Source organism: Melanotaenia boesemani, chromosome 1, assembly GCF_017639745.1.
Source record: "Melanotaenia boesemani isolate fMelBoe1 chromosome 1, fMelBoe1.pri, whole genome shotgun sequence".
Classification (NCBI taxonomy): Eukaryota; Metazoa; Chordata; class Actinopteri; order Atheriniformes; family Melanotaeniidae; genus Melanotaenia; species Melanotaenia boesemani.
Genome location: NC_055682.1, coordinates 19,440,053 through 19,453,216, shown reverse-complemented (window position 1 = coordinate 19,453,216; position 13,164 = coordinate 19,440,053). Strand labels below are relative to the sequence as shown.

Below are 13,164 nucleotides of genomic sequence, written 5' to 3'. Positions count from 1 at the left end.
TGGTCTGTAGCTCTTGAGTGAAGACTCTGAGGGTCTCAGACTAAACCCCTCAACAATCTGCCCCAGTCCTGCTGGAAACAAAGACTCCACTTTAACATGGCTACAGCTTCTCATAGCTTAGGCCTTCATCTGTTATTGTAACCAGTTGTACCATTATTTATGAGTCTGCAGTTTTCCAGTAGTTTTTGGTAGTTGTGTACCATTTAAATGTTGAGTACATCCAGCCAATCAATAAATCCCCAGGTCCTTTCATGCAGACTGTTGATCTTGTTTTACCCATAGCTGTATTTTTGCTAAGGATAATGCACAGAAGCAGAATCAACAGTAGTAGCTACAAAAGGCTGGCATCTGTTCTAACATCACACAGAGTAGAGATGGAAAGCTATTCAAGTCCCATTTGTTCTGCCAGGGCATCACCTCATTTATTTAAAACAGAGGTAAGAAAGGCTTTTCATTAAATTAAGATGTTTATATGTATGTGTGTGTGTGAGTGTATGAGCGAGAGGGAGAGAGAAAGAGAAAGAGAGAGATGACTTTTCTGGGCTTTGTGCCAATTTAATTTTAGTTTGTTGTTTATTTTCAATAAAAAAAGAAAGAAAATGATGAAAATGATGTGCCATCAATATTAAAGATACATTACTCTTCCTAGGAGGTAAAATCCGCAAACTGTGACCCTTCAGTGTCAACTTAAAAAATGCATGTAAGATAGTCATTTCCCAATTTTTGATACATTATGTGCAGGTGGTTGATTGGTAAATATCACATTTGTCTATGTGCTGAACTAAAATGAGATGAGATGCTGAAACACTGATGAACTGAAATGTGTAATATTTCTCATTCCGTAACACATTTCTGTCATTATTTGGTTCTTCCTTCTCCCCTGGAGTGCACAGATCATTTATGTTGACATCATCTTCTTCAAGTTTCTAGTCCTGAATAATACAGAACAATTCACTGTGTCTTCCACGGAATGAAGTTAAGGCTAAATCCTTAAACATTCTGGGTTAGAAACAGCTGTATATTGGAACCTGTAGCTCCACGAAAGCTCCTTTTCAAATGCGGACAAAAACTCTGGTCTTGTTAGACACTGCAGCAATTATATTCCAACTTGCAACAATACCATACCCCATCAATAGCTACATTTACATGGGCAATTAGTTCATCTGTCCGATTGAAATCAATCTGATTGGAGATTCCAGCTGACATGTTAACATGGGAGACGTTGGCTTTCCCCACACACGTGAAGATTTTTGTTCGTAAATATTGAACATGTTTAATACTTCCAATTGTCGGCCATGAGCTGTTTTGGAGCCGATTGTCGGGAGAAATTTACTCTTAAGACACCTTAGACCACAGTACAATCTTATAGGATAATCTTATAAGACTTCAGATAATCAGGTGTTGCCATCCATGGTCGGGAACGGGGAGGCATTGCTCCTGATCCTGCATTGGGTCCTGCAGACGACACCATGCCTCCACCTTCTCCAGTTCCTGTTCCCAAGCAGGTCCCTGAGCAGGATGCTCCTCCATCACCTTTGATTCTTGTTTCTGACGGGGTCCAGGCAAGGGATGCTCCTTCACCTTCTCGAGTTCTTGTTCCCTAGGCAGTCCAGGCATGAGAAACTCTTCCATCTTCTTGTATTGATGTTCCTGAGGTGGTCCCCGAGTGGAATGCTACTCCTTCGCCTTAAGTCTCTGATAGTGTCCCTGAGCAGGATGCTTTTCGTTCGTTTCTGGCTCCCGTTCCTGTCTCCAAGTAGGTCCTGCTGGGCTCACCTCTCCTCTCTTAATTCCTGCTTGTGTGCCTGAGGAGACTGCTGTTCACCAGGTGTCCTATGGCTCGCCAGAGTTGTCCCAGCTCCTATGTCCCCTGGTCTCTGGCCGTGTCCCAATGAGGTCCTTGCCTCATTGGCCATTCCGGGGTATCCTGCCATGCTGATTACTGTTTGCCTGGCCTCCCAGCCACCCTCCAGACCCCCGTGTTCCATCGGCCTGACCTTCCAGCCACCCACCAGAGCCCAGTCTCCTGGGCCCCTCAGTCTGGCTCCCCGAGGGACCTCTGTTTCACTGACCCCTTGCCAGGTTCCTGCTTTGCCGGCCCTGCTTGCTCCTTCACCTCTATCTGGGCTATCCCATGAAAAACCTTGTTGCCTGGACTGTTTCATTTTGTTTTGGCCTCCGTGAGTCCTGCATTTGGGACCTTCCAGTTCATCTCCTGCGTCCAATCCATGACATTACAAAGATGTCTTTCTGGAGAAGATGCAAGAAGGCAAAAACTTGACCTGGGACAGGGGCCTGCAGTTACACACAAGTACACTTTATCCAAAGTCTTAGTTTATTTTTATTCTTTTGGCAAACGTGAACAATTGGACAAAGCATTAATGCAAGCAATCTTCACAATAGCACTTGCTGGCTACAGCCAGTGTCTGGGAGCTGAGCATAATCTAATTTGGATGGGCAAACCCTTGTATGCCAAGGATTTACATTGCAGCCAAAATGCCTTGGTTTGCAATTTCCAAGACAGCAGTTGAAAAGGAGCAGAAAATTGCTTCCAGGGCTGCAAAGCAGACAAGATTATATTCAAAGTCTTTGTGGGAGCTCTGTCTGAATAGAGCACTGGCATCACATGTGCACACACACACTTGCATGTGCATGTATGCATGTACACATGCACATACACAGGGGGGGCAGTATAACCAATAGGTTAGGAGTCTGGATTTTCTGGAGCATAAGTGTAAGCTCCATTTGAATATTTACAGGCTGAGCTTTGGGAAACGAGAAATGGACAATTGTAGTCATCAATACTGAGGAAAGGAGGTGTTGTGGGGCACAAAGGGCAGTTCAATAGGTTAATACACTGACCTTTCCCCTTTTGATTCCAGTTAAGGACTTGTCAGCAGAAGAATATATTTTATCTAACACAACCTCCAGGACATCACATATGCTGGATTTTATCAGAACTTAAAAATTGACAAATCAATGAAAAATCAGCTTTTCCTGACAAACCAGGGTCAAACAAAAAGTCCCAACCAATGCTGCTGAGACAAAAGGGCTGCAGCTTTGGCCAAATGACTGGCCTACAAAATTACTTTTATCTATTTTAAATATATAATTAAGTATATAATTTGTTTACATAAGCTTTTTATTTATATCATTCAGAATACAATGGAGGTTGCACAGGATATTTAGAAATATTTAGTGTTTCTTAAATAGTTTTACAGAAAAATATATGTTATTTAACTAATTAGTGAAAATACATTGCTTAAATGTCATTAAAACAATGTTTTTTCTTGCTGAGCCAGGGAAAGTGTATTAGCAGAAAGCCCTTCATCTCTGACCTGCTGGCTATATATTCTAATAGGCCATAAATGTTGATGAAAAGGCAGCAACATACAGTAGCTGAATCTTCGCATGTGCCATTTAAGTTAAAAAATGGAGACATAGATGCTTGATATTTATTCACCTGTGACCCTGAAAAACAGTCCTGTTTTAGCTGCAGTACATAATAGAGGGAAACAATTCAAATGGTTACAAATGGGTTCAGATGTATTGTATATGACTGTAGGCATACTGGTTCTAGGTAAAAGCTTGCAATAGGTGAGGAGGAGATGGTAAATAATGGAACAAAGTAATTGCCCTCTGCAGACAATAATACCTTTAGATAAATATTTCAAAAAGGCAAATTGCAGAAGGGTTGTAAAAGCTTTTATTGTACTAATGGGATATAGTGAAAACAGACAAATAAAAAGCACAAAAATCTGCTCCTGTAAAGCATGAATATTTTACATGTCCTCAGGTTAAAGGGCTGTATACTCTGGAACAGAGTGTCTGATCTACCCTATGTTCTCCTAGGTCAATGGCCAAGAAGGGAGGGAAAAAGAGTGGGAGTCATAGTGATAAAGGTTAGGGAGGAATTCATTGTACTGTTCAGGTACACTTTGTATGAAAAGATGAATCGATCCATCTGTAAGCAGCACTTAGACCCACTCCTCTGCCTGGTCATTACAGTGGGATAAATCAATATTTAATATCCCCATCTTACAGCCACACTGAATGATCTTAACCTCTCCTTAATCCCATTTATGTTACCTTTCCAGAATCTTCTTCATGTAAGCTCTCACTATGATAAAATTCCAAACAAGAGAGTAGGAGAGAAGCTATTAAAGACCACGCCATATTTATGTCAGGTGAGGCGCTTTTTTAAAATATTTATATTCTGAAACTGACTAAAGTGAAAGCTTTTATCTGGGGCATTCAAGCCTTTCTAGTCTGTTGGCTTGTTGTATCAGCAAAAGACTCTCTCACCTCTCTCATTTCACAGCTGAATTACAACTTACTGTTCTTTATTGCGGCCAAAGGATGAAGATGATGGGGCAATTCTTTTAGCTGACTTGATAAAGCTTGCCTTTAATTTCACACCATCCTTATAGGAGCAGTGCCACTGAAACATGACAATAGCTCACAATGATTTGCACAAACCAGGGAGTCAATCACCAGTGTCTTTCAACAAGACTGACTAGGCCATGACCAAAGGAAACATATTACCAGAGGCGATTGTGTTTCATTTATGGGTAAGTAGGTCTTTGCAAGAGCATGTGCATGGGCATGTGTAAAGGATCTAAAAGCCTTTATATTACATAATTATTTGATTTTATTTGATGGTGCTTCATTTTGTGTTGTCAATACTATGATCCTTCTGTTCTTCTCATCTCTTAAATAGTTTTTCCAACTTATCAACCCCCCCCCCCCCCACACACACACACACACACACACCCAGACCCACACACACAAACACACTTGCATAGTCTTTCTCTCCACTCAGATTACAGGTGAAGAATGACTGACTCCTTTGAGAAGAGGGCCCTTTTATAAAAGGGGAAAGAAGAGGATTCTTTTCCTCTGAGATAATTGCTTTAACACTAGCTGAACAAAGGCTGAGCCAAAATTTCTGAGAAAACAAACAGAATCTTACTAATGCATAAGCAGGGAGTAAAAAGGGCGTTTAGCTCTAGTACCAAAGGACAATGAAGCTGAAGGTGTTCTGCGTGTGGAAAAGGTATTGTTAAACTTCTTCTTTCATGTCATGGCAGATTTGACTGCTTAGTTGACCGCAAGCACACCTTCGATGTGAGTTAAAGTTGTGAGCTGTATCCAAATCAGGGACTGAAATTGGACAAAAAAGTGAAAGCACTTGCAAACTCATATTTAATCTTGTGGTAACTAAAGTAAGATAGCCCAAAAGTAAAGGATAAAAGGGAAGAAAAAGTTAAGAATAGATTTTTGTGCAAGGTCATGTGGCTGTTTAAATTTATCAACTTTTATGACAACTCTTTGTTGGTACAAAGATGGGATAATGGACTGATTCCTGATTGTCAAGCTCTTTTATTCAGTCTAGTGAGTCTTTAAGTGCAGAAAATGCTGTCTCCGTCCTCTCTCTGGGCTGCACCAATTTATTTGCATCACTTCACTTAGAGCATAGCTGATTGCCACCTGCAAAGACAGTGATCTCTTCCAAACACCAAATTAGGGGGAAATCAAAATAGATATTCATTGACTTTTTTACATATACATTGACCTAGTTGAGGGTGTTGGTTGAAAGTGTCAGGTACTGAAATATTAATGAGCATCGCTCCCAGTTTCTGCCTGCTCCTCACAGCCAACTGGCAACATGGCATCAAGCTGAAGAGAGGAGGACAGCTTTTTTCTTTCCTTGATTGACTCATCGATTGAAGATATTTTTAAAGGGAATCCCTGGGAGTGTGTGCTCCTGGTACAAAGCAGCCCCATCCCGTGTCAGGGGACGGAGAGGGCTGCAAGTTGGCTTTAATTGGGCAGACTTCAGAGTCTTCTTAACCCACACCGGGCACTGCCATGGCCTGTCACGGCCCTCACGCCAGCATCAACAACGCAGAAACCTCTAAATACGCACACACAAACATATTTATGCTAATTTGAGTAAACATACTTGTGCATGTAAAATTATGCCAGGCCTTATCAATACGACCACCCTGGATTTGGATTAAAGAAAATTATTAGTTTTAAGATTTAGTGCTGTATCAAAATGTTCCACTTTCTTGAATAGTTTCTTTCCGTCACTTCTTGCAAGGAGAGCAGAGCATTCTTGTGGTCAACTGCTTTTTTTTGCTTTATGGAAAAAGCTTGCAATGGAGAAGACCTGAATGGGAGGATAAAACGAACTAAATCATTTGAGCTCTAACCTTGTCAGTTCTGCAGTTGTTGAGGCCAACCGAACTAAGAGCAGACAGCTTTGCTTCCATGCCCTGCTGGTGGTGATGCAGCTGCTCCCTCTGGATCTGCTCCCTCATTTTCCGAGCCTCTTGAATGGCCTTCATTACTGTGTCCTGGTCCCCGAACAGGGCAGTTGAGTTTAGGCTGGACAAAATATCTAAACACAAAGACAATAAATATGCTGAGTGGAACACAGAGAACCATGAATAAAAATCATGTATTTGTGACACATGTTGTACTAAAACTGTGGCATAGCTTTGCAACATTGTGCCAACGGATGAAGGAGTGAAGATGCTGTGAGATCTTACCAAGAGATGACCCTCGTCCTAGGCCTCCTCCAAGTGGGCTGGGGATACCACCCTTCCCAATGAGGCTGCTTTTACTGCCGGGGAACAGGTTTTGTGTCGGGGATGTAGGAGATTTGACCATTTCTGTAGTTTTTGGCCGAGCAGACAGGTTGAGGGGCTGTGTTCCCTCCTCCTATGGCAGCGGAGACAGGAGCATGAAAGAAGACAGATGTGAATAGGTCCTCCTTCCATTTCTTGGAGGAGCTCCGGATTCCCAGACAGCACAGTTATCCTCTGTTTCTGGTTAATTATAGGATCCCTATCCTGACCCACACCTCCTCCTTGATGCCTCCTCTTTTTGCTCCCCCACTCTTCTTTCCTCTCCTCTCTCCTCTACTCCTCTGCGATCTTCCTCACAGTTGCCCAGTGCCTTTGTTCACACTAATTAAAGCAGATTCTGTCTCTCTGTACGTCTTCATCTGTTCTGCCTCTCCTCCTCCCTGCTCTGTGTCTGCACTCTGGTTCGAAGAATAAATAATGACCAGATAACGGTGGTGGCGATGATCAAAGACAGCTGTTCCATTCATCAGATGTCGGCTTATATTATCAACTTCATTAACTTGTTTTCTAATTTCATTCCTCATTTGTGCATACTTGGTTTTATCATATGCTTTGATATGCCTATTTCTTCTTTTTTTCATATTAAATGGAGTCAGGCTCTTAGAGGAGGTCAAAGGAGGATGCATTTTTTTTCTGTGCTGTTGGGCTGGTTACTTGCAATACCTGTCACTGCTTTGAGATGAAGAAGAACATTCAATGTTTCCATTTTCAACCTGTTGTCTACTGAGCCCAAACATGTTTTGACAAAGGAAACTACAGACTCATGTTGAAATATTTCATTTAATTAAATTTGATTTAGTGTAATTTAATTTATTTTAAGACCAAGAGTATTATAGACATAATAAATGTAAAATATATTTAACTTATAATATATTTGATTACTTTAAAAAAATCCAAAAATAATGGTAAAACTGCTTGATGAGCACAATATACACATTAGATTAGCTTTAAAACAATAAAAGCTGAATGACTGTGAGAAGGTTTTTTTGGGATCAAACCATTGGATCCCAGAAAATGAATGTCACTTTGCAATGGATAAATTTCCCTGTGTACACAGCAATCTTTTAAATCAGATTAGGGCTCATGTTGTCAGTAACTGTATCTTTCAGAGCCCAAGTGTCTCCTTGTCCAAACATATGGCTCAAGCAAAGAGTGCCCCAAGGCCTTGTTATTACTGTGCCAATAACAGTTTGTCATGCAGTGAAGCTGAAAACAGACAAACAAAACTGAAGGCAATCTGATTCCGCTGGAGTGTGGACTGAAATGGGAAGATGCCAGTACATGTTTGCCATCTATTTATTCATGTATAATTCATTTAATGTAAAAGCCTTATTATACTTGTTATTCACAAAATAAATTTTTTACTAAAATTTAGGTTTTGTTAATATTGGTCTGATTGGCAATAATCCTCTCCAATAAACAGATTAGTGTACTTATGAAATTAGTGTTGAATTAAACTGATGGAAATTCCAGGAGGCAGGAGACCTAAACGTGTGTGTTCGTTTTGTGTATGTGAGGCCCAGTGAGTGAAGAGAAACTGGAGTGGTTTCTTACTATGATTTATGGTCTTTCTCCATTGTGATATTATTAAGCAAAACTACTTCAAAATGGGTGCATGTTTCTGATTATGGCCTTAGTGAGTGGAGATGATGTATGTGGCCTTTCCTTTGCATGGAGGTTTGGAGCAGTTATGCCATACAGCAGCTGAAAACACATCCTGCATTTGGTTTATTTGCAGAAAAAAAAAAGTTACCAATCCTACTTTTTCCTTCACTTTTGTCAGCAAATGTATGGCACTGTTTTAATGGTTTTATTCCATTTTAGTTACAAAAGAGAAGAAAAGACTTTTCATTGTGGAAAAACATGTGTTCCACAAATTACTGGCTTGAAGCTGCAATAACTATAGCAACCATATCCACAGAGTTCTGGGTAAGAGAGAGAAAGCCTTGTTAAAGCTTCGGAGATTGATGGCCTGGTAGAACTGGGCTCACCACCGGCTGGCTGTAACACTGAAGCAGTGATGATTGTAGGTGCTGGTTTATTCAAACACCATATAGACTAAGCTAGTTCAAGTACCACTCAAGGTCTAAGCTGTGGGTTAGGCTGGCTGAAGCAGCTGAGAATTCTACCTTGACTTGAGTGATGGGGCTGGAGGAACTCTTGTCATTCTTCAGAGATGAAGGAGAGATGGGTCCGCTTGAATTGAGGGGCTGGGGCAGTGGAGGCATCTTGGCTCCAGGAGAGACCTGCATACTGGCAAGCTGGGCGGCATACAGCTGCTGTAGGGAGGTGGAGAAACCCACAAGGCGTTAACATCCAAATCCAGCAAACATTCAAAGTTTTATATTCTGTCTTTTCCTCTCCCTAGAATGCTCTCTGCCTCTGTATTTGCCTTCATCCCCCCCCTCTCTTTTTCTCTTCTACGTCTTTCCTCTCTTTCCATGAAGCTGGCAGCGAACTCCCTTCAAAGGTCTTAACTGTATTTCAAAGGCTGAACCCAGAGAGAGACAGCAGTCTTAAAAACCATACAGAGATGGCTTTCACTCAAAATACTTGGAGCCCCTGTTTTCCGCTCATCACAGAGAAAAGTTTGCCGCCTGGATGCAAATGTGTTAGCAAAGAGCTCTAGATCTACACAGCTTCCTATTGAAGTTTCTGGCCTGTGATTTGTCTCCACACACTCACAAGAGACAGCCCCACTCCACAAGCAACCTCATCTGTTGCCATCACAGAATATGTTTAACACATACATTGTAAGTCTTAGGAGCCTGAACAAAGACCACTGAAGGAATCGGTGTTACATCAGTTACATTTACAACTGTTGGGAGAAGGGCTGAACTAAAAACGAACAAACAACAACAACAAAAAAAAAACTAAGCTGAAAATACACTATTGGGCTCATTATGTTCTTATTGATTTCTTACTTATCTTACTGATAAAAGTGTTGGAATTGGAGGTATTAAAATGGTGAATTAGATCAAATTTAGGACAGCAATTTATTCATTATTCTAAAAGATAAAAATACAGATTAGGGGATTGACTTCAGTTTGTTTGTCTATATTTCAGTAATTTAAACCTTTAATAATATGGTACTATTTTTTTTACCCCCTTTTCTGTGTCTGCACAGTCCAGAAGAACCACAATGCCAAGACTTTTTAATCGTAGATCTGTAACCAGTGGCAACAACAAAAGTCTACACTACAGACAGCAGGAGGTCTGTCAAATAAAGATACTGTCTGAAAAACTGTGTTACTCTACATTTAGCCTTAGACCTAACTTCATCAGATAGATAGCACCCTGAACTGCCCCGCTGGCTTGCTATCCTCAGATTAGGTAAACCTCATGGATTGTTGTGTTATTCAGTAAGACGGTGCTCTCACAGATAATCTAATTTCTCTTCCGACAGCCAATCAGCAAACCTTGTCTCATTTCCTGGTTGTACTGGCCACATACAGGCTGTGTTTTGTGTAAATGGCGAAAAAGCAACCCAGCCCTACTGTCCACACCTTTGGCAGTTTAAATGAAGACACAAGCCAAAATAAGCACTTTATGTCCACGCACATATTGCAGATATAAACACATATGTGCTCCTCTAAGAAACTTTATCACTGCCACATAAGCAGCGGTACAAAAGATCCATTCTTCCAGGGGACCTAAGGATAACAACAGCGCATGGGCAGCGGAAATGACACACTGATTATGTTCCCACAATGGTAGTGCTGCCTCCACCTCCCTCACAAACAGCCTTTTGTCTCCAACAGGATCGGACACAGGAGCAAACCTAACTCTATTTTCTTCTCATCTGCGCTAGACTTTGTTAATGTCAGTGGTTAAAGGCATTTTGTGCGTTTGAAAGAGGTGAGAAAGGGAGAACAACTCCAACGGAGAAAGAGAGAAACAGAGGAGTCTCCAATAAATGACTGTCACTCCAGGCTATATTAAATCCTTTGTAGATGTCTGTTGGACAGATGTTTGCTAACAGGTCTGTTGTTGGGCATACCCCTGACCTTGAGTGGGAAAAAACTTTATTGTCCCGGAAAAAGAACATAATTAGACGTAGCCTCAAATTGCACACTGTCAGGATGCCAGCACTGATTAGCAGGTCAGTGCCATGGGGTGAGAAGCAGTGGTTACCCTTGTGACTAGAAAAACTCCAAGAGCATAAGAACAATAAATACAATCAAGGAGAGACAGATGTAATACACTGATTGAGCACATATACACACAAAAAAGTCAGCGTTTAATGCGTGGAGTCTGGTGGGTTTTTCTTAAGCAGTATTTCAAGTCTAGTTCACAAATAAAAAAAAAAATAAATAAAAAAAATGAAAAAGAAAGATTGAAAAAAACTGACTGTGGTATACAGAGTTGTTTGACAACCAACTTCTGCTAGTCAAAAGTTCGAAACAACAACCTCGAGAAATTATTCTGAACAATTATTCTTGTATGTATGTGAGCACTGTGGTATAAAAGCCAGATGAAAAATACATTCTGCCAAAGCTGGACTTCATTTATAAAACACTGAAAACCCATATCTAAGTACTCTAAACTCTTCTTGTTGGTTATATAAGGTATTGATGCTTGGGGCATATGTGTATGCAAGCTTGTTGTGAGCTTTAACTTTATGAACAATTAGTGCAAAATCAATGAGCACATTCAAGGTGCTCTGAATAGCTATTCCATTTTTTTGTCTCCATAGTTCTGTCTTCTTCACCTACAACCTACATTCAGCATTGACACATTCAAGATGATTGCTTGGTTTTGTTTCCAGCCCAGAATTTATTACACACAATATTATACATTGCATGGTTTCAGTTTTTTTCTTCCAATAACTGCAGACTTATCTTTCATTACCATTACCTGCCTGAAGCTTTCTTTGTGTCATCATATGATGGGAAACTGCAAAGTAGGTACAGTTAATTTAATTAGACAGGTGCAAAAGTTACAAATGAGACTTTTAGAACTTGCTTAACGAGGGAATAAACTGGATATAAGTACAATGGTAAACATTATAAGCTTGAATGTAATTTAAGAACTTTTTGTTGTTGTTGTTGTTTTTATTTTATTTTTCTTTCTTGATTTATTTTTAAATGAGGCTACTTTCCACAGACAGATTACCAATGTCTGCATCCTTCAATTGACTCTCACATCCAACAGCTCCTTCTTCATATCTACTTGCCAGGTGGGAAAAGAAAAAGGTTCACAGTAATGAGGGTCAAGCTGAAAGTCAACGCTCTGACTCTTGGGTCCTGGAAAAGTATAAATTCTATTTATATTTTCTGTTTCTTCATTTCCCTCTAAATACTTAAAATTAGTTTTTGTTTTTATTTTTTTTTTTTTTAAGGATGGAGCAACTGCATGCTATTTGACACCAGAAAAGTGTTTTTGTGTATTACATATCAGGATAACAAAACAGCTTCTGTTAACAGGTCTACTTTTTTTTAGAAACCACAGATAAATAAGAAGACAAACAATAAGATCTCTGTTTCGACCCCATCATTCTCTGTTTTCCAGTAAAGCCGAGCAGATCTCATCAAGCATAGATTTAAAGTGAGTGCAACACGCCCAAGGTCAGCCTGTTAGCCTCTGGTAATTAAAAACAAGCCCTCTGGAGGCAGCAGAGGTTAAATGGGGAGGTTCAATTTTCTTCCTGTGACATTAAACTGAGATTACACACTCTGCTGATGATGTTAGGGATCTCAAATGTATTATGTGCAATTAAGATGGGCAGCCTATGTTTGTTTAGTGAAATAACAAAGTTGATGCTATAGCTCAATTTGCAATGTAATTAATATTTTTTCTCTTTTTGCAAGCATCCCTTGTGTTATGAAACTGAAAAACATAACATTTTTCCCTCTCCAGAGTTGCAGCATGGCAGCATGTGCTACCAAATACAGTGGCAGATATCTGTCAGCTTTCTTATCAACAGCAATAATGGTGCATTACACAAGCCTGCAGAAATATAAACAGAAAATAAACGCCTTAACAATTTCACAGTACCAACATTTTCATTTACATGAGGTGAACATGATCTAATGACTGCACCATCTTAAACAGAATGTTATTTCTTTGCGTGCCTGTATGTCAATGTCTCATTCACCTCTGCCTGGCCTGGGCACTAAGCACTGGACTGGATATGAGGGACATTAACTGTGCTTCAGTGCACCACGCCATTTAAAAGGCAGCACAGCGCCAGCTCCGTTTGCCACAAGGCTTGTATAGGCTCATTGCCCAGGGCGACCATGCAAGCTGACCCAGGCTAGGCCCAGATGTCAAGAGTGGAGGAAGGCGTTCTGGTGCACTGTGCCGATGCTTTCCAGTATGGCTCAACATCTGTTTCATCTGCTGGCACTCAACCTGCTCCACTCTGACCCTCCTCCCTCTTCTTGGCTTTTCTTCTGTTTCTCCATCTTACAACTATATATATTTACATCCCACTCTCAGTTTTTTCAGACATCCACACATACAATTACATTCTGTCTTGTGTAAGAGTGGGTGCACCGGGCCCAGG

The 13,164-nt window shown here is 40.5% G+C and overlaps 1 protein-coding gene across 3 annotated transcripts in view; it reads right to left on the bottom strand.

Annotated features, from left to right (window-relative positions):
• The window catches only part of sox6 (SRY-box transcription factor 6), a 132,160-nt gene that overhangs the window by 18,820 nt on the left and 100,176 nt on the right, over nt 1–13,164 (bottom strand). For all 3 annotated transcript variants that reach the window (XM_041974231.1, XM_041975742.1, XM_041974990.1), the window contains exons 11-13: nt 8,786–8,935; nt 6,558–6,729; nt 6,219–6,406 (exon numbers count right to left, since the gene is read on the bottom strand). In XM_041974231.1, the coding sequence (XP_041830165.1) occupies nt 6,219–6,406; nt 6,558–6,729; nt 8,786–8,935 (510 nt within the window). The remainder of the gene's footprint in view (nt 1–6,218; nt 6,407–6,557; nt 6,730–8,785; nt 8,936–13,164) is intronic.